Source organism: Sarcophilus harrisii, chromosome 2, assembly GCF_902635505.1.
Source record: "Sarcophilus harrisii chromosome 2, mSarHar1.11, whole genome shotgun sequence".
Taxonomy (NCBI): Eukaryota; Metazoa; Chordata; class Mammalia; order Dasyuromorphia; family Dasyuridae; genus Sarcophilus; species Sarcophilus harrisii.
In genome coordinates this window covers 265,072,965-265,094,815 of record NC_045427.1, presented here as the reverse complement: position 1 = coordinate 265,094,815, position 21,851 = coordinate 265,072,965, and the positions used below count along the sequence as shown (strand labels likewise).

Here is a 21,851-nt window from a genome sequence, read left to right as displayed (position 1 = left end):
CAATAAGTATACATGACCAAAACATTATTTTGCTGTACAAAAAGAATCAGACTCTGAATTATTGTACAATTAGCTTGTGAAGGAAATCAAAGATGCAGGTGTGCATAAATATAGGGACTGGGAATTCAATGTAATGGTTTTTAGTCATCTCCCAGAGTTCTTTTTCTGGGTATAGCTAGTTCAGTTCATTACTGCTCCATTAGAAATGATTTGGTTGATCTCGTTGCTGAGGATGGCCTGATCCATCAGGACTGGTCATCATCTAGTATTGTTGTTGAAGTATATAATGATCTCCTGGTCCTGCTCATTTCACTTAGCATCAGTTCGTGTAAGTCTCTCCAGGCCTTTCGATTCAGGTTATCTTTCTCCTAAGCTCTAGTCTGTCTCTGTCTTCTGGACATTTCCAGTTGATGTCTCATGTTCATTTCAAGCTCAACATGTCTTAAGTCCATTCATCCTAATTTCTCCATTTAATTTGAAGGGTAACTTCATTCTAGTTATTCAGCTTTACTAATAGTTATCCATGACTCTCTACTTTCCCAATCCCATCAACTATCAATTCATTTGCCAAGTCTATTTGATTGTGCCTGCACATTATTTCTTATATCTTTTCCTTCTCTCTACTTAGACCACAGCAATCCTAATTTACTAACCATTACCTTCATCTATTCATGACTCATCTATTACACTAGTCTTTAAACATTTTTAAAAATTCAATTTTATTTTCAATTTTCAATTTTGTCTTCCACCTCCTCTCCTTAATTCCTTGAGAAAGCAAGAAAAACAAAGCCATTACAGACATGTATAATCAAAAAAACAAATTCTGCTCTATCCATGCCATTAAAAAAAAAAAAAAGCTTTATTTTGTATTCTAGTCCACCACTTTTCTTTCTGCATGTGGTTTGCATGGTTCATCACAAGTTTCTTGGAATTATTAACTGTTCTATTGCCTTGCTCAGAGTCCTTAAGTCTTTCTGAATTGTTTCTCTTTACCACAACAGCTTTGATTTTCCTTCATCTGATACTTTCCTTCATCAAGCCATCTTCCATATAGCTACTAAATTGATATTCTTAAAGCCTGACCATGTAACTTCCCTCTTCAATAAGCTTCAGTGGCTCCTTGTTGCCAACAGGAAAAATACAGACTCCTCTTTTTGGCATTTAAAGCTTTTTCAAGATTGATTACATACTACTTCTCTTTACTTACTATTTCAGCCAAATTGGCCTTCTTCTTAGTCCTTATCTACAACATTAGATCCTTTGTCCCAAAGTCTTTGCAGAGGCTGTCTCTCCCATAACTAGAATGTTTTCCTTCTTCATTGCCTCTTTGAACTCTTTATGGCTTATGGGCAATGCCACCTCTTATAAGAGGCCTGTCATGATTCTTTCCCTGCTTTTCTGGCCCTACAACTAAAATTACTTTGTGTTTATTTTATATATGTTTTGTGTTTATTCATTTTTGTGCATGTTGTTTTTCCCTAGTAGAAGGTAAGCTCCATGACTATCTTCCTTTTTTCTTTGTAGTTCCAGAGGCTAGCATAGTGCCTGGCCCCATAATATGTGTTTAATAAATGCCTGTTGAATTTAATTAAGTTGCTGGGATTTTGAAATCAAATATCCTAACTTTAAATCCAGGGTTTGATTCTCCTGTCTCTGGCTTCCTCTTTAGGTATGAGGCTGGTATTGACGCTTGTACATATGTAAAAAAGTTAAGTTTTTTTGGGGGGAATATCATGACAAAATTTAACTCCAGGTAGGCCTTTTATTGTTGTTGTTGCTAAACACCAATTTGATTTCTTTCTTTCTCTAATTGACTGTTTACTCAAGAAATACCAGTAAAACATGATTAAATCAGGTCTTAAAGAAAGGTCAGTGTCTTAAAAAAAAAAATCTTACACCATTCCAAAGCTGGATTAAAAAATAAAGTTCTATGCTAGACTTTTTTTTTTTGGGGGGGGGAGCACCTAGGCAGTTGGGGTTAAGTGACTTGCCCAGGATCACACAGCTAATAAATATTAGTATCTCAGGCCGGAGCGCACTGGCACGCTCTCTGCCCACTATGCCATCTAGCTGCCCCAGGCATTTTAAAAGTGTTCTTTAAAAAAAATAGTAAACTTAACCATCAAGATAACATCAAAATATCATTTATACAAATAGAATTTTTCAAGCTTTGTACATGAAATCTTAGACTTTTGTTATTTATAATATTTTTAAAAGTTGTTTTATTTCCTTCTGTCTTTTTTTCTTTCCTGGGTATTTTTCAAGATTTTTTTGGTGTTATAGTTTTTAATTTTAACTATTTACAAACTCATGGTCAGTGTATATCTTGTTTTCATTTTGCTGTCTTTATGGAACCTCAGTTTTGTTTCCTCATAGTTCTTTGTAGTCTTCATAGTTGTCATTTTTTTATCATGGATTTTGGATAGGTTTTGCCTGGGGTTCAGATGTCACTTGAGGTACTTGCTGGCTGAATGATGTTGAGTAGGTCACTCAAACACCTTGAGCTTCACTTTCTTCATTCATAAAATGGGGATAATGTGGTAACTACTTACAAGGGTTGTTGTGAGGCCTAAATGAGTTAGAGTGTAAGATGCATAATAGACTTTTAAGTGTTATGCAAAAATTTCACTTGCTGCCATGGAGTGGTAATATTCCATTCTATTTGTGTATTACAGTTCAGTCATGCTTCAATTTTTTACTACTTGGAATGTTTTTGCTTATTAACATCTTTAGGACTTAAGTCTGATAGAGGAATCATTGGGATAGAGAGGGTATTGACAGCTTTATGAGTCTTATTGTATAATTCCATAGACGTTTCAGAAAGAGTTGTTGCAATTCATGACTTAACCAGTGGTATTAAGAAAAATTTTTTCTACAGCCCCATCAGCATTGAATTTTGTATAGTTTTTAATTTTTTTTTAAATAGTTGAGTGGTTCAGGGGTCTTTCAGTTAGTGGACTTTAATTTGTTTTGATATGCATTTTTTTTGCAGCATTTGAATACATATAGTTATTGATAATTTTAGTTATTTTAAGTCTGCTTATTTCTGTTTCTTTTTCCCTGAGGCAATTGGGGTTAAGGTGACTTGCCCAGGCTTACACAGCTAGGAAGTGTTAAGTGTCTGAGGCCAGATTTGAACTCGGGTCCTCCTGACTTCAGGGCTAGTGGTCTGTCCACTGCTCCACCTAGCTGCCCCTTGTTCCTGTTTTTTGACCAATTACTTAGGGAAGTATGGTTCTTATGTTTATAAATGTATATTCTTTATAGCTTTTAGATTTAAGACTTATAAATTGTTGACACTTATGTAATATTTTGCTTATGGTATATATTATAGATTTCCTCATTTTACAGATGTGTGAAATGATTGAAATGATTTATCTATGGCTATATGGGTAGTAAACATCAGAAGCATGATTTAAATCCAGGTCTTCTTTTGATTCCAATTTTAATATTCTTTCTACCATATTATATACTGTCTTGTCATTTTGGAAATGTTTGCCACAAAGATTTTTTCTTAGTATTTTTGCTTTATTTTATTCTGAATGCATAGTTACACATGAATTTTGACACATCAAAATGTCTACTTTCTTTATTGTATGTTCAGTCAAGAGTTGATAGCATTTAAATGTATTCATTTGGTATTTGTATTTTTTTTATATTGATACTTAACACTCCTTTTTCTGTTTATCTGTGTCATCGTCTGTCTTAGTGTATAATTCACAGGGAAAGATTCACATAGGAGCAGGGCAATGCCTTGATAAATTTGTATGTGGAATTTGATAAATTATTTTTAATGATAATTTTAAAATGATGATGTCCTACAATACGTAGCACAGTGACAATACTATCACAAAGGTTATATGGTAGTTCCTTTTCTCTGGAGTACCAAGTTGAAATGTAAGGAAAGGGTCCCTTGGTTTGAAGGGGTGGAGAAGGGAAGAGAAACAATTTCCCAAGTTTCATATCTCATCTCCTGCCTTTGCATTTATTTAAACAAATTTACTTATTCTTGGAATATGTTTATTACTGTCTCTGCTTTTCAGAATCTTCTTTTTCATCTAAAATTCATTTTAGGTTTGTTTTCCTCTAAAATTTTAACAAAAAATTATGAGAACAGTTGCCTTTTTCCTTCTTCCCCTTCAGCATAAATTCCTGTTCAGTATCTAGCTATAGACTCTGTATCTCTGTGAAGTGGTAGATGGTAGGCTTTGTTCCAAAATTTGTTCTATGTTACTTATCTGTTCAGTACTTGAAAAGTATTCAGTGCTGTAAGGGATCTAACAATCCTCTCTAGATTTTATATTATTTTTTAGGAAAAGGAAAGAAAAAGCCCTTTCAAAAAAAATTTTTACTTTTGATTTTAGTACCTTTTTAATTTTTTAAAATGAATTTTATTCAAGATTTTTGTTTTGTCAGTCATTTCAGAAAATACCTCATCTTTTTTCCTCTAGATTAAATTCTCCCTTGTAAAAAGAAAAAACTATTATATAAAAACAGCCAATAAAGTCACTGTATCTGTTACTGTATATAACATTTTGCCCTGATCTCTCTGTTGTTAGGAAAGAACTATTTGCTTATTTGTTCTCTGGTGCCTTTTTTGGGGTTGTTTTTCACTTAATTTGATCTCTTTTTAGTGATGTTTTTATTGTTATTCTTTTGGTTCTGCTTATTTTTTATTCTGAATTAGTTCATAGAAATCTTCTGGAGTTTTTTTGAGTTCTACTTGTCATTTCTTATTGTACGTAATATTTCATTAAATTCATAAAGCATAATTTTTTCAGCCACTACCCAATTAATAATGGACAGTCGTTTTATTGCTAGTCTTTGCTATCACAAAGAGAGCTGCTATGAAATTTTGGTATATGATGAATCTTTGTTTCTGTCTTTGATTTCTCTTTAATTTTATGTATACTATTGGGATTGCTGGGTCAGAGGCTATAAACAGTTTTGTCACTTTTCTGGTACAATTTCAAGTTAATGCCCAGGCCAGTTTGATAGTTTATAGGCCACCAATGATGTATTGCCTGTCTTCCCCATAGTCTTTCTTATATTGACTTTTTATATTTTTTATCATCTTTGCCAATTTGCAAGGTATGGGGTAAAACCTCAAAATTGTTTTATTTAATATTTGTCTTAACATTAGTAATTTGAAGCATTCTTAATTTGTAATTTTAAGGAGTTTTTGTTCATATCCTTTGGGGAATGGCTCTTGGTTATATATTTGTGTTAGTTGCATATATATGTCTCTCTCTGTGTATGTGTAAATGATGTGAGACTTCTTATTGTAATATTTGAAACAAATATTTTTCCTACTTGACAGTTCCCCTTTATTCTCTCTTTTTTGATTTTATTCATTTTTGTCCCTACTGTTTTTTTTTATCCAACCCAAAATGTTCTTCTCTCAATTAAATACAAAAAAATTTCAAATTCCTCAATACATACCTGCATAGTACAGAAAAACAAAATTCCCATGTTAGCTATGTCCAAAATATATCTTCCTATGTATCTTAAGTTTTCCAGTTAAGAAATCAAGATCATTATTTTGGACTTATAGTTTGCCATTGTATTGATCAGAATTCTAGTCTTTCAAAGGGGCTCTTCTATATAATGTTATTATTATCATATGAATTATTCTCCTTTTTGTATTTGCTTTATTCTGCATTATTCATAAATGCTTTCCCAATTTCCTCTGAAATTGACCATTTTATCATTTCTTAGGATATAATAGTCTGTCACATTTATATAACACAGTTTGTTTCACCACTCTTCAGTAAGAAGATACCCCCTCATTTTCTAGTTTTTGGCTACCATAAAAAGAGCTGCTATAAGTATCTTTGTACATATAAAAATCCCTTTTCTATTTCTTTGATTTCTTTGGTATTATAGGCCTATGTAGTAGTGTTATAGCTGGTTTGGTAGGTTGAAAGTACACACAGTTTGGTAATTTTCTGGACTTAGTTCCAAATTGCTTTGTAGAATGATTGCATAAATTTGTAGCTCTACCAATAGTGTATTTGCATTTCTGTTTTCCCATAGTCCTTTTAACACCTGTCATTTTCTTCTTTTAACTGTTATGTTTACCATTCTAGATATGGGTAGGATCTCCAATATGTTTAATTTGCATTTCTCTAATTGTTACAATTGTTGATAACTTGAATTTCTTCCTCTGAAAATTTCTGCTTCTATTTTTTAACTAACTATCAATTAGAGAATGGTATTAAGACTTGTAAATTTAAATTGCTTCCTTAACCATCTTGGAAATGACACCTTTATCAGGGATACTTGTAGCAAGGTTTTTTTGTTTTTCCAGTTTCCCGTTTTCCGTTGTAATTTTTATTATATTAGATTTGTATACAAAAAAATTTTCATTTTATATGATCAAAATTTAATTGTTTTTTTGTTTTTCCAGTTTCCCGTTTTCCCTTGTAATTTTTATTATATTAGATTTGTTATACAAAAAAATTTTCATTTTATATGATCAAAATTTAACTTTGTGTGATCCTTTGAATCACTTTTTAAATTATGAGCTCTTTTCTCCTTTCTGTAAGTAGGAAAGGTATTTTTCCCTCTTGTTCTTCTAATTTGTTATTAATGTGAGTTTTAAAAATATTATGTATCTATTTGGAGTTTAATTTTGGTGTGAGGTATAAAGTATTGATAAAAATCTAATTTTTGCCAGATTACTAATTCTTCCAATAGTTTTTTAAACAAATAACAAGACCTTTCCCCAAACTAGACTATGCTATTGTGTTTGTTTGCTTTTATGTTGTCTACCTAATCTGTTCCACTGATCAATTTTTTTTTTTACCGTTTTAACCCTAACCCTAAACCACTTGCATTATTAATCTACACACCTTTATATACCCCACCTCATTTTATTCCTTCCCCCTTTATTATAGATTTTGGAAGGTGCTATACCCTTTTTCTTCTTTTTTTGCTATACCTGTTTGTGTGTGTGTGTGTGTGTGTGTGTGTGTGTACTCTCCCCACCACATTTCCCTCTTTAACCATTCCTGATGTGAATAAGTTTTCAAAACTACCAGCTGTCCTCCCCTTCTAATTCTGCTGGGTTCGTTCTTGCTATTATTCTATTTGTATAGTATAATTACTGTTTTTACCTTTTCCTAGACAGAGTCTTTTTAGAGTCCCGTCATACTCAGCATCACCCCAATTTTTCTTTTGGACTATCCAATTAGTAATATCAGTCATAGGAATATGGTTTACATTTCCAAGTATGAAACATAAATAATTTATCCTTAATGATTCCCTTGAAATTAATCTTTGATGTTAACTCTCATGTTAAATTTTTTCTTGGGTTCAGGTTTGTTTTAAATTTGAAAATCTGACAGTTTGCTGAATGTACTTTTTTTGTTGTTGTTCAACATTTATTTAATTTTACTGGATATAATATTTTCATTCTCAATCCTAATTCTTTTGATTGTCAATGTGTAGTATTCCAGGACCTGTGGTCTTTTATTGTAGCTGATGATAAATCCTGTGCAATTCTTATTTTAGCTCCAGCATATTTAAATTTTTTGTTGTTGCTGTTGCTGTTAAAATTTTCTCTTTGATCTTGGGATTTTGAAATTTATCAGTGATGTTCCTACGTATTTTCCTTGTGGATCTCTTTGAGGTGGTGATGGGTGGATTTTTTCTATTTCTACTTTCTCTATATAACTTCAGAACACTTTAACTATTTCTTGTGTTATTATATCAAGGTTATTATTTTTTTTTTTTGTCACAGCTTTCAGGTAGTCCAATTATTTTTATATTTTTTCTTCTTGATCTGTACTCCAGATTTGTGATGTTTCACATTTTCTTCTATTTTCTCATATTTTAATTTTTTAATATATTTTTTATTACTTCTTTATCTCTTATAACTTCACTGGCTTCCCCCTTGCCCAATTCTAATTTCCAAAGAATCATTTTCTTCTTTAAGACTTTGGATCTCCTTTTCCAGTTGGTTGACTTTCTTTCATAATGTTTTTTTTTTTTTTTTTTTTTTTTTTTTTTTTTTTTTAGTTTTTCCTCAGTCTCTCTCATTTGATTTTTTAAAGTCTTTTTTGACTTCTACCATAAATTGGGTTTTTTTATTTCGGTGTCCTCTTCTGAAGATGAACCCTGGTGTTCCCTATTCTCACAGTAATTTTTTATAGTTGAGTTCTTTCTGCTTTGCTCATTTTTTTTTTTTTTAAATAAGAACTTATAAGTATAAAAATCTCTTTTCCTGGGGTGGGGAGGATGGTGCTTCTCTTACCCCACTGTTTCTGTACTCACTGGGTGTGTTGGTTCCTTTTCATCCAAGTCCATATTTCAGCAATACAAGTGGGCTTGGCATTCCTTATCAGCAGAGGTTCCCTCAATCTTCCCAGACTCAGACCCCCCCTACTTCCAGTGCTGTCAGGGAGGTGAAAGTTCAAGTTGAGGCTATCTCTGAACCCAGCTAGCTCCAAGGCTTCCAGTTTGCTGATTCATAGAGCTAGCCTGAATGTGTTTATATTTTCTATCATTTAAGCCTCTGTCCTGGAGTTTATCTTTTTTTTTATTTTTTTGAGTTTTGATAGCATTTTATTTTTCTAAATATATGCAAAATTGGTTTTCAACATTCACCTTTGAAAAACCTTGTGTTTAAAATTTTTCTCATTCTCTCCCTTTATCCTCTTCCTAAAGACAGCAGGCAATTTGATATAGGTTAAACACGTGCAATTCTTCTAAGTGTATTTCCATATTTGTCATGGTGCATAGGAAAAAAGGGGAAAAAACACGAGCAAGAAAAATAACCAAGTGAACAAATAACAATAAAAAAGGTGAAAATACTATGCTTTGATGCACATTCAGTCTACATAGTTCTCTCTCTGGATGCAGATGACACTCTCTATCACAAGTCTATTGAAACTGTCTTAGATCACCTCATTGTTGAAAGGAGCCATCACAGTTGATCATCATATAATCTTGTTACTGTCTACAGTGTTCTCTCGGTTCTGCTTACTTCACTTAGCATTAGTTCATGTAATTCTTTGCAGGCTTTTTGGAAATCAGCTTGTTCATAATTTCTTATGGAACAATAATATTTCATTATACATATATACCATAATTTATTCAGCCATTCTCCAATTGATGGGCATCCACTCAATTTCTAGTTTCTTGCTACTTCAAAAAGAGGCAACAAACATTTTGCACATGTAGGTCTTTTCCCCTCCTTTGTGATTTCTTTGGGATATCGACTCCTGAGGTCTTTTGGCGCTTCTCTGTCCTAGGACCTTTGTGGGGAACATCCAACCTGAGGGCCATTTAAGGCCAAAGAAATCATTTGATCTGATCCTTTGAAGCCAACAATCTCCTGTTGCTTGGGTTCTTTAAGTTGATAATTTTGTATGGCCCATGAATGATGTTATAAATATCCAAATGGCCCTTGACAGAAAAAAGGTGGTTCATTCTTATCATAAGAGGACCCCTATTCTGTCTTATCTTTCATCTATCTTCACCCTGTGGCACAATTTTTTTGTGGGAGAAATGTGGAGTGCTTAGACTCCGCTGTCTTTCCCTGCATGCTATAAATTTGGGTGTATTATCATTTTATTTAAATAAAATGAAATTTTGTGTCACACTTATAATTTGTCCTTTGACTCACTGTTTTTAAAAATTATCTAGTCTGCAGTTATTTTTAAATTTTTTTTTTAAGGAAGCTATATTGATTATAACTTTTATCGCAATAGGATCTGTAAATTATGTGTTTGGTGTTTTTGCTTTTCTTCATTTTTGTTCAGTTCTTTATGATCCAATACATGATTAGTTTTGGGAAGGCATAGAATATATAGCATAGAAGTATATAAATTCCTTTCTGTTGCAATTTAATAAATGCCAGAAACCTCTCATTTTAAATTTTTTTTTAAGTTTTCCTGAGGAATTTAACTTATTACTTTTTAGTTCTATGCAAAATCTTTAAAATTTTCCACAGTTGAAATTGTCTATTTTGCCTTTTATGTTGTCTTCTATTATTTTTTGCTTGGCTAACAAATTCCCCTTATAGTTGTGAAAAATTCTTCCTTCCATTCTCCTTTTTTTTTTTTTTTTTTTTTTTTAAAGAATGTAACCTTTTGAGGGAATGGGACCCACATGTGCAAAAATGTTTGTGGCAGCCATTTTTGTAGTGTCAAGAAACTGGAAACCGAGTGGATGCCCATCAGAGAGTGACTGAATAAATTATGGAATATTAATATTATGGAATATTATTATTATATAAGAAACAATCAGCAGGATGATTTCAGAGAGGCCTGCAGAGATTTACATGAACCTGATGCTAATGAAATGACCAGAACCAGATCATTATATGTGGCAACAAGATTATATGATGATCAATTCTTGTGGATGTGGCTTTTTTCAACAATGAGATGATCCAGGCCAATTCCAAAGATCTTGATGAAGAGAGCCCTCTATACCCAGAGAGAGGACTGTGGCAACTGAGTATGGATCACAACATAGCATTTTCATTAAAAAATTTGGTTGTTGTTTGTTTTTTTGTTTTCCTTTGAAGCTTTATTACACTGGTTTTATTTGTTTGTACAAAAACTTTTCAATATAATGTAATAACAATTAGCTATTTTACAATCTACAATGCTGTTTTCTTTTTATTTGTAATTTATCCTGCTGATAAATCTGATAGATAATATATTTTATGCTTTTCTAATTTACTTATGATAATTACCCTTTATGTTTAGCTTATATATCCATGATCTTGTGTAAGACATTTATAAATTGTATAAATTTATGTAAAGCATTTATCTAAACCCTAGTGACTTTCAGAGACCTTTATAGTTTTTCAAACAATTTTTACCAAATAGTAAGTTCTTATTCCCAAAATTTGCATCTCTGCAATTATTAAACACAAGATTATTACAGTATTTTACAAGAAATGCTAATCCATCTATTCTATTCCATTGATTCACCATTCTGTTTCTTGGTCAGTACCAGATAGTTGTTGTAATAATTACTTTTAAGGAAATTTTAGATCTGGTACTGCTAGATCACCTTCCTTTACATTTAAAAAAAAATTATTATAGTTTTTTATTTACAAGATATATGCATGGGTAATTTTTCAGTATTGACAATTGCAAAACTTTTTTTCCAATTTTTCCCCTCCTTCCCCCCACCTCCTCCCTAGATGGCAGGTAGACCAATATATGTTAAATATGTTAAAGTATATGTTAAATACAATATATGTATACAGATCCGTACAGTTACTTTGCTGCACAAGAAGAATCGGACTCACAACATAGCATTTTCACTCTGTTGTTGTTTGCTTATATTTTATTTTCTTAATCATTTTTTTCCCAGTCTGATCTGCTTTTGTGTGTGTATGTGTGTGCAGCAAGATAATTGTATAAATATATATGCATTTATTGGATTTACCATATATTTTTTACCATTTTTAGCATATATTGGATTATTTTGCCATCTAGGGGAGGGAATGGGGGAAAGAAGGAGAAAATTGGAAGATTTTGCAAGGGTTAATGTTGAAAAATTATCCATGCATATGTTTTGAAAATTAAAGAGCTTCAATAAAAAATAAATTAAAAAAAGACTCTAACATTTTATAATTGAGGCGCATATCCATTTTGAGCTTATATCAGTGTATAGTATAAAATATTATTCTAAACTTAATTTTTGTCAAACTGCTTTATGTTTTCCCAGGACTTCTGTCAAATAGGGAGTCCTTCATCTAGCAAGTGATTTATGTTCTTGAATTTATCACAAACTCTTAGCTACTGTTTTCATTTTTTAAATTAAAAAAATTTCAGTTGTATTTTATTTTCCCAATTACATGGAAAGATAGTTTTCAACATTAATTTTTGTAAGATTTTGAGTTACGAAATTTTTTGTCCCTCCCTCTCTTGCCTTCTCCCTCCCAAAGATAGTAAGCAATCTGATATAGATTATAGACGTACAATCCTTTTAAATATATTTCCATAGAGAACCATGAAAAAGAAAAAAAAAAGTGAAAATAGTATGCTGTTGAAATACGTTCTTTCTCTGGATGGGGATGGCATTTTCTATCACAGTTCTATTGGAATTGTCTTGGATCAGCTCATTGTTGAGAAAGAACCAACTCCATCACAGTTGATCATCACATTATCTTGTTACTGTATACAACATTCTCTTGGTTCTGTTCACTTCATTTAGCATTAGTCCATCTAAGTCTTTCCAGGCTTTTCTGAAATCAGCCTGTTCATCATTTATCATAGAACAATCATTTTCCATTACATTCATATGCCACAGCTTGTTCAGCTTTTCCTCAATTGATGGGCATCCACTCAATTTTCAATTCCTTGTTACCACAAAAAGAGCCGCTACAAATATTTGTGGGTTCCTTTTCTTCTTTTATGATCTCTTTGAGATATGGACCCAGGAGTGACACCGCTGGGTCAAATAGTACGCACAGTTTTATAGCCCTTTGGCATAACTACAAATTGTTCTCCAGAATCTCTGGATCAGTTTACAACTCTACCAACAGTGCATTAATAATGTGTTCCACTTTTCCCACAGCCCCTCCAACATGTATCATTATTATCTTTCCTCTCATCTTACTAGCTGTTTTCAATTGTTTCCTCTTTTTTTTTCTCCAATATTCTTTTCTTTTTCTTAGCCAGTACCAAATTGTTTTGATGATGATTATTGCTTCATAATATAATTTGAGGTCTGGTAAATGCCATGGCTTCTACATTGCTACTTTAAAATATTATTTCCCATAGCAATCTAATGTTTGACAAACCCAAACACCCCAGATTTTGGGATAAGAATTCACTATTTATTGCTGGGAAAATTGGAAACTAGTATGGCAGAAACTAGGCATTGACCCACACCTAGCATCATATACCAAGATAAGGTCGAAATGGGTTCTTGCTCTAGATATAAAGAAGGATATTTTAAATAAATTAGAAGAACATTGAGGGATAATTTACCTCTCAGATCTGTGGAGGAGGTAGGAATTTGTGACCAAAGGAGAACCGGAGATAGTTATTGAGCATAAAGTAGAAAATTTTGATTATATTAAGTTAAAAGTTTTTTTTACAAAGAAAACTAATGCAGATAAGATTAGAAGGGAAGCAATCAATTGGGAAAATATTTTTACATTCATAGGTTCTGATAAAGGCCTCATTTCTAAAATATGTAGAGAATTGACTCAACTTTATAAGGATTCAAGCCATTCTCCATTGATAAGTGGTTAAAGGATATGAATAGACAATTTTCAGATGAAGAAATTGAAACTATTTGTAGTAATATGAAAAGGTACTCTAAGTCACTATTGATCACAGAAATGCAAATTAAGACAACTCTGAGATACAACTACATACCTCTCAGATTGGCTAAGATGACAGGAAAAGATAATGATGAATGTTGAAGGAGGTGTGGGAAAAATGGGACACTAATACGTTGTTACTAATATACTAATACTTTGGTGGAGTTGTGAGTGAATCCAACCATTCTGGAGAGCAATTTGGAACTATGCTCAAAAAGCCCTTTGACCCAGCAATGTTTCTACTGGACTTATATCTCAAAGAGATCTTAAAGGAGAAAAAGGGACCCACATGTACAAAAAATATTTGTGGCAGCCCTTTTTGTAGTGGCAAGAAACGACACTGAGTGGATACCCATCAATTGGAGAATGGCTGGATAAATTATGGTATATGAATGCTATAGAATACTGTTGTTCTGTAAGAAATGACCATCAGTATGATCTCAGAGAGGCCTGGAGAGACTTACATGAACTGATGCTAAGTGAAATGAGCAGAACCAGGAGACCATTATACACGACAACAACAAGACTATACGACAGTCAATTTTGATGGATGCGGCTATCTTCAACAATGAGATGATTCAAACCAGTTCCATTAGTGCAGTGATGAAGAGAGCCATCTACACTCAGAGAGAGAACCATGGGAACAGAGTGTGGACTACAACATAGCATTCTCACTCTTTCTGTTATTGTTTGTTTGCATTTTATTTTGCTTCTCTTTTTTTCTTGTGTGGCATAATATTTGCATAAATATGTATGCATATATTGGATTTAACATATATTTCTACCATGTTTAACATATATTCAATTACTTGCCATCTAGGGGAGGGCATGGGGTAAGGGAGGAAAATTGGGACACAAAGTTTTACAAGGGCTAATGTTGAAGAATTGTCCACGCATGTATTTTGAAAAATAAAAAGCTTTATTTAAAAAAAAAAAATATTTCCCTAAAAGTCTTCTAAAAATTTAATGGACTAATTCAAGATTTTTTGTCACTGTGGATTTTCATCTGAAAACTAGGTGATCATTTCAGGATTTTTAGGAATTCTCTAGAGATATGAATTGAACTAGATAGCCTCTGTGGTCCTTTTCAACCCTGAAATTTTGTCACTGCTGTCTTTATTTCTGGCGGCTTGTATAGTGTCTTGTATTTGGAAGTAACTTAATAAATGCTTATGTTTTGAGACTAAGGTGACTTAACATTTCACTGGGATTTAGTAGTATAGTAATGCTGTTTAGCAAGGGTAGACTTTAGAAGCAAGATGTAACTGGATTACTGAGCAAGGTTCTAGAGCAGTTCAGATTAGGCAACAACAAGGATTAAAAAAAAAGATCATTTTTTGAAGATTGAATATGAAGAAGAGAAAGAGTGAAGTGAACATTTAAGTAAATATCAAGAGTGATTGTTCAGTTCTATTTAAGTTCTTTTTTTTTTTTTTTTTTTTGATCTAGACACAATCATGTTAAAAGCAGAATGTCCTTTCTTCTTGTAATTTATCTGACAATTATTGCTACATCCATCTCAGTGACTTGGAACTCTGGGAAGTGCTGATAAAGCACCAATAGGCACCTTTCTCTATTATGTAATAGGTAAAGTTAGGGTATATGTTGAATCATATAGAATTAATATTTCTTTTATGTAATAATGTTTTTATGTCTATGTTTTTTCTGTCATCATGAAAAAATGTCATCATGGCATATAGGTGTCCAGTTTGAAGAATGGCACACTTGTTTGCCATTCTTCAAAATGTGTGGCAGTAAAAAAAAAAAAAAAAAAGGTTCACTGAGTCTCTTTACTGCTTTATGGATGGACCCAGTCATTGCAGTTTAAAAAAAAAAAAGGGTTCACAAAATGTGTGGCAGTTTACATAGATGTACAAATAGGATACTCTTAAAAGATGCATTTTTAGGCAAAATATTCCCCCAAATTGGGAATGCCTTCATTAAAATTCATTTAATTTTTTTAACTTGCACAAAGTAAGTTTATTTTTAGTTAATACTATTTTAGTTTCCATTTAAATTTTTTAAGTAATCTATATTTTTCATCTTGGTGCAAATTCCAGTCATTTTGCCTCTACATTTTTTGTTCTCACAATACAAATACTAAATACCACTGGGCACAAGAGTGTTTTCAATTTTTCTTTTATCAAATGGGGTTAATATGCTTTGAGGAAAGGGAGTAGGGAGTGTCTTGTGGCACACAGCATGTTAGCAGGTTGAGTTACTCCTATGTTAAACTTGAGATGGGATAATAACAATTGCATTGGTTGGTAACTGACTCTTGCAGTGTTTTCCTTTTTAACAATCAGATGAGCCAATGGACATGTCAGCAATGCCTGAAGTGGAAGGAGATGTTCTAAAGAACTCCCTGGAAGAAGAAGCAATGGAGGTAGAAAATCCTCCCTCTGAACCAACAATGCTCCCTCAAGCCTCAACACCTGTATCACAGAGCACACCTCTCTTCACCTCTGAACCACTTTCTGTCCCATCACAGCCTGACTTTTCTCATGTAAGTATTTCCAGGGGCTGCTTATATTTCACCATGTGAATCATTTTTAGATCATCATGCTGTGAGGTGGTTGGGATGGAGTTAGGGGAAATAAGATATGTGCATATAGTTTATCTCTGTGAAAATATGCAATTAACACTAACAGTTCAGTGCCTTAATTGGTGCAGCTTTTAAATTTTAATACTTTGGCATGAAATATAAAAATGAAGGTTCTCAGTTTAATCCAACTGTATGAATCTGTTCAATTTAAGTGCTTATTTTCTCACAAATTTGTGGAAGAGTTATTTTAGTGTTGCTAGAAGAACCTCTGCTTTTAGTATTTCATGCATTTTACTTTGCAGATATCAAGAAGTGGCAAGAATGGGACAACTCATAGAATGAAATTCTAGCTCTGTTTATTAGAAATTACATAAAGATGTATATTTTATTGAAGGAACTTCATCTTGTGTAGACCAGTGAAAAAACAATGAAAAAACGAAGGTGCAAAACTATAGAGACAGAATGAATTGCTTAAAGTGTATATAAATACATCATACATATATACATACATACACACACATATATATGTATACACATACACACCTATATATTTATTTCAGTGTTTGCAGAATTTATTTTGTTATCAATTAAAAGGCCAACTTTTTTTGGGAGGAGGGCCTCATTTTTTTTTTCCATATGTGACTCAGGCTACTGAATCAAAATCACTTGAATTCAAATAGTTATAAAAAAAAAGAAATAGTTATTTTACATTGCTTTTTGCAGTAGTACTTTGTGATTTGTAAAGTACTGTACAACTATATCATTATTCTCTTCTAGATATGGTGAAAGTTTTTGATAAATACAAATGACTTCAGCACTTTGTGATTAATATACATTTTAATTTGTTGACAAAGAGAGGTAAAATGTGGCTTTATTGAAAATCTGTTCAGCTCTAATAAATGTTTATTAGACTGACACTTACTGTTTGATTGTGAGTACTTTGGATAGTGGCTGGTCCGGATTGAAATTGACCCTGGATGTTGACTCATGTAGATTTAATACTAGGTATTTTTCTGCAACTCATAATTATTCCTCATTCACAGTCCTCCTGAAGCTCAGCTAAATTTTATACTATAGCACTGATATTGTCTCCTCATGGGATCATGAAGACCAAAAATGACCAAGGGATGAAATAGACTTAATTGGCTAGTACTTGTTATGACATCCAGAACTCACTAAATTCTACTCTGTTTGAAATGCTGTTACTAATGTAGAAATTCCCAATTTATGAATTGAATGAGTAAATTCTCATTGAAGAAATTTTGTATGTCAAGCTCATGAATATTTACTTTATTGAAGTTTGAAAGGCATTTATTATTTAATTAACTATCTCTTTTGTAAGGTCCCTATTTTTATTAGAACTTTGTTTGCTTCACTGAGCCATGTATCTGGACTATATTGTCTTCTCAGAGTAGTATGTTATAACTTCCACTTGTGGAATTTCAGCATTTTGGGGGAACTAACTCCTTTGTAACTTTATTTTGTTCACCTGTTTGTTTGTTTTTTCCTAGCCCATTTATTATTATTAAAATGGAATATATTCTCTATTCTTTTATAAAGTTGTAAGATTTTGTTTTGGAAAGTATGAGGTATATTTTGACTAGATGGAGGCAAATAAAGAACACATTTTAAAGGTAGTTGTTAAAAGTGTCTGATTAGGCTTAGATTTATGGCTATTGCCTCCAATTCCCAGTTAGTGCAAATAATGGAACACTTGATGGTTGCATATATTTGCATTATTCAAAATTATAATTATGTAAAGTAAAATAATTTATTCTAGCCCAGTGGAAATTTGCAGTGCAAATTCAAATAGTATAACTACTTTAAAGGATTTATTATTCATAATATTTGGGATCTAGTTGTATATTTCCCAATACAATAAAAAAAAAAAACCCAAAACTTCAAGGCACTAGAATATAGAATGATGTCATATATATGTACTATCTTCTAATCTTATTTGATTCTTAATTGGATATTATAATTTTAAAATAGTAGCAAATTCATATCTCACCTGTATGGCATGCAATTTTTCAGAATTCAAATTCAACACGGCACAACAAAAGGAAAATATTTTAGAATAAATATCTTCCCTAGATTCGAGTTTTAATCAGCTTATTGATATTCATCATCTGCCATAATACTGGGAGGTAATATTCTTTGGGAAAGACTGAAAGCTTGGGAAAAAGTTATTTTAATTGAACCGTCTACTTTGTGTTTAAGTAATCATTTATTTTCCATGTTTCACTGTCAGTGCTTTTTCCAAGATGTAAAGTTAAAAAGATAGTAAAACTTACATAAGTTGGCGCTGATTTCTTCATTAGTCATCATTTTTAAAAGTACCCAGATAGCTATATGGCACTATATTGAAACTGTAAGCATATGTAGTTAAACATATAAATGTTTTCCCTTCCTTCAAAAGTAGGAGTCTGTAATCTTTTAAAATATTTATATATATTCTGCTTTACTCATGTCTGATTTGGCCAAAGGAATTCTAGGAGGATATAGTTTTTTCTTCTGATTGAAAAAAGACTGGTAATATAACAATCTAGGATTTTTTTCTAGACTTAGTGTTTTGGTTCCTAGTTTGAATAAAAGGGATATAGATTTCTAATGTGAATTACATGTGAATAAAGCCATATGAAGAAAAAATGATAATGTTTATTACTTTTTCTTAGGATATTTTTATTCCATCTCCAAGTTTGGAACAGGGACCAAATGAAGAAAAGAATACTGAAGACAAATGCAATTCCTCTTTCACAGTAGAGTGCTCTAAGACCTCACAGACTGAGGAAGAGAATCCCACTGAGGATCTTGGACAATCATTGACAGCAGAATCTTGTAAATTGGTGCTTTCTGCTAGTGATTGTAGTCAGTCTACAAAGATGGAGAGTTTGAGCTCTCAGCAAATTGATGAAGATGGTAAAAACTCACCAATTGAAGATACTGAACCTATATCTCAAACTCTGGAGTCTAAAGTTTGTTCCACAGAAAATTCTAATATACAAGTGAACCAAACCAAAGGCAGTCAAGAAGAGCTGAATGAAAACTGTAAAAAGAGAGAAGATGATAATATAAAAATTACAAATGAAATTAACATTTCAGCCACTGAATGCAAAACCAGAGAAGAGATAGAACATATTTGTGTTGATTTTACATGTGATTCAGGAAGCCAAGTACTTCTTTCTGAGGATCTTCCATCTGAGAGTCTTCCATCTGAGGCTCTTCCGGCTGAGACTCACTTAAATGATTTAGAACAGGAGGTCTCTATGGAGGCTAAAGAATATCATACAGAGGAGAAGTCTTCAGTTTCTGAGATTGAAGAAATTCCTGAAACTCCTTGTGAAACTCAAGAGGAGGAACAGAAAGAAGAGAAAGAAAAGACAGAGAGTAGTCCAGTCCATCTTTGTCTGACTCAGACTCAATCACCAGAACTATGCCTTCAAGAGAAAATTCCAAATCAAGAGTGCCAAAAAGCCATGGAAGTTAATATCAATGATAGTGTCAGTGATTCTCCAAAAAAACTGCAAGTATATGAAGAAGAATTAGAACAGAAGGAACAAGAAACTTGGAAGGAGGCCACCTCAGAAGGTGGTGGTGTCATTATAGAAGAGAGAGTCACAAAAGATGAGTCCCCAACTGATGTTCCCTCTCAATCTTTTGTGGGAAAAGAGGGACACGAAGATATCCATTCTTGTGTGGATATTGATCCAGGAATAGAATCATATGCTAAGAGCAATCCAGATGCTAAAAGAGAGAAGAGCCAAGAATCTGAAGGAGGTCTGAAACTAACAACTGAAAAGGAGAACCCTCAGCAATCTTCAATTTCTTTAGAAAGAATAGATGATGTACTGAGAACTGAACAGGAGAAGCAGCTGCCACAGCCTCCAGAGAAAGCAGACAAATTGTTAATAAAACATTCACAAATGGATACTGAAGAGGAATTTGGAAGGGAAGTAAAGGCCCAGCAGCTTGAGAAAGCAGTTGACCACAGTCCACAGAGCCCCTGTGAAAGCTCCAATGGTGAGTGCTATTTATAGATATGAATGTAAACCATTTGGCTCATTCAGTTGATAGATAGGGAAACTTAACTAGAATTGATTTTTGAGATATGGAAATACAGAGGGTTGAAGGTTATTATTGGAGCTAATGCTAAACTTGGACAAATATTAATAAATAGGGAATAACAGCACATTTGTTTGAACCTGAGGTCTTCTTCACTGACTGTAATTCTGCCTGCCTTGTAGTCATAAAAGTGCTTGAATTTCACAATGTAAATTATACTTGCCTTGTTTTTATTTTAGGTGAAGAAATTGTGGGAGTGGGATAAGGGAGTATAGCCATACTGTATTTTCAGTTGCATTGTCTAGAATAATAATAATTCATTTGATTAGTCTTCATAGTAGAACTACTAACTGTTCCAATCAATTAAATAAATTAAATAATTTGCTAATGGTTGTTTTCCCTTTAGGAGTTTTAGACCAAGCTCCCAACTATGATTTCACACACACACACATATACACACACACACACACGCGCGCACATGCACATACACACACACGCACACATACACACACATGTATTTTAGAAATGAAGAGTTGGAAGATTTGTTATGGTGTATTCTCCCTTCTTCTTCTGGGATCCATTTTGTTATTATAATAACAATAATAATTATTTCAAATTATGTTGTATAATATTGAGAGACTGTAAATAAGGGTATATTGCTTTTATATGTCATCATAGTGCTGAGATATTCTTAATTTTTCAGAGGTTATGTTAGTGGGATTATAAACTCTGGCAAGTCATTCTGTGTTAAAAAGATTTCCCATTGCTGAAAGGTTAATTACTAAGTATTTCTTTTTTCCTTTTGTACTAAAGATCATCTATTAAGGTATAGAAGGGGCTGTAATCTGTGAGGGTGGATAGAGTATTCTTGCCAATAAAATCATGGATCCTTGAGGTATAAATATTAATGTAGTGCTATGTGAGAGAGTGTAGTTGGAAAAATATTATTTGTAAGGGATAGAGAATTGGCAACATAATATCTATAAAGCTGGTTTTAGAATGATTAAAAGCAGATTCAACATTTGGGCATTTCCATGATATTAATTAGATAAAAAGACTCTTAAGAGTATAATTTAATGAATTTAGACCAGTTACAGTAAGGGGATACTAAGGCACCGTTTTGATTAAATTGTGAAATCTAATGTTCTTTTTCTCAAACTTCATCTTTTTTCACCTCTTTCTTCAGTGTTTGACACATAACCTTCTTAATACTTTCTCTTAATGGTTTCCTTCTACTTGTTAGACTTTTCTTCATTCTTCTTTACTAATTCTGACTTAGGGTACATCTTTTCCCCATAGGTGTACCACAGAACTCTTCTAAGCCCTTTCTCTTACCCTTCTATATTACTTTACTTGGTCATCTTATTGGCTCCCATGGATTTAATTAAAACTTCTGTGTTGATGATTCTCAGATCTACCCATCTTACCCTAACTTCTCTCCTGACCTTCATTCTTGCATTTTCAGTTGCCTTTTAAACATTTTAAACTAGTTGTCCACTAGACATCTTAAACTTAGCATGTCCTAAACAGAACTCATCTTTTTTTACTTCTAAATTTCCCCTTCCCCCACCTTCCTTCTTATTATTGAGGGCACCACAGTCTTCCTAGTCCCTCAGATTTGAGACCTAGGAGTAGTTCTGGACTTCTCCCTATTTCTCACGCTCCATATCCAGTTTGTTTTGTCAAGCTTGTTATTATCATCTTTGCAACATCTCTTGAATATGTCCTCTTCTCTCTTCTGATACTGCCACTGTTCTGGTGCAGACCTTTATTATCACTTTATGCTTGGACTTGGATTATAACAAAAGCCTACTGGTGGGTCTTCCTGCTTCAGATCTCTTCTTATTCTAATCTTTTTTCATCTCTTTTGCAGTATCTTTATCCAGGTCATATCCACTATGGGTATCATCCCCTTAAAACTCTTCCCAGAACTCTTTCCTTCTTCCT

General features: G+C 32.8%; 1 protein-coding gene across 10 annotated transcripts in view; it reads left to right on the top strand.

Moving 5' to 3' along the window:
• TP53BP1 (tumor protein p53 binding protein 1) overlaps positions 1-21,851 on the top strand; it is a 174,488-nt gene that overhangs the window by 74,306 nt on the left and 78,331 nt on the right. For all 10 annotated transcript variants that reach the window (XM_031952184.1, XM_031952180.1, XM_031952185.1 and 7 more), the window contains exons 11-12: positions 15,604-15,803; positions 18,518-19,862. In XM_031952184.1, coding sequence (XP_031808044.1) covers positions 15,604-15,803; positions 18,518-19,862 — 1,545 coding nt within the window. The remainder of the gene's footprint in view (positions 1-15,603; positions 15,804-18,517; positions 19,863-21,851) is intronic.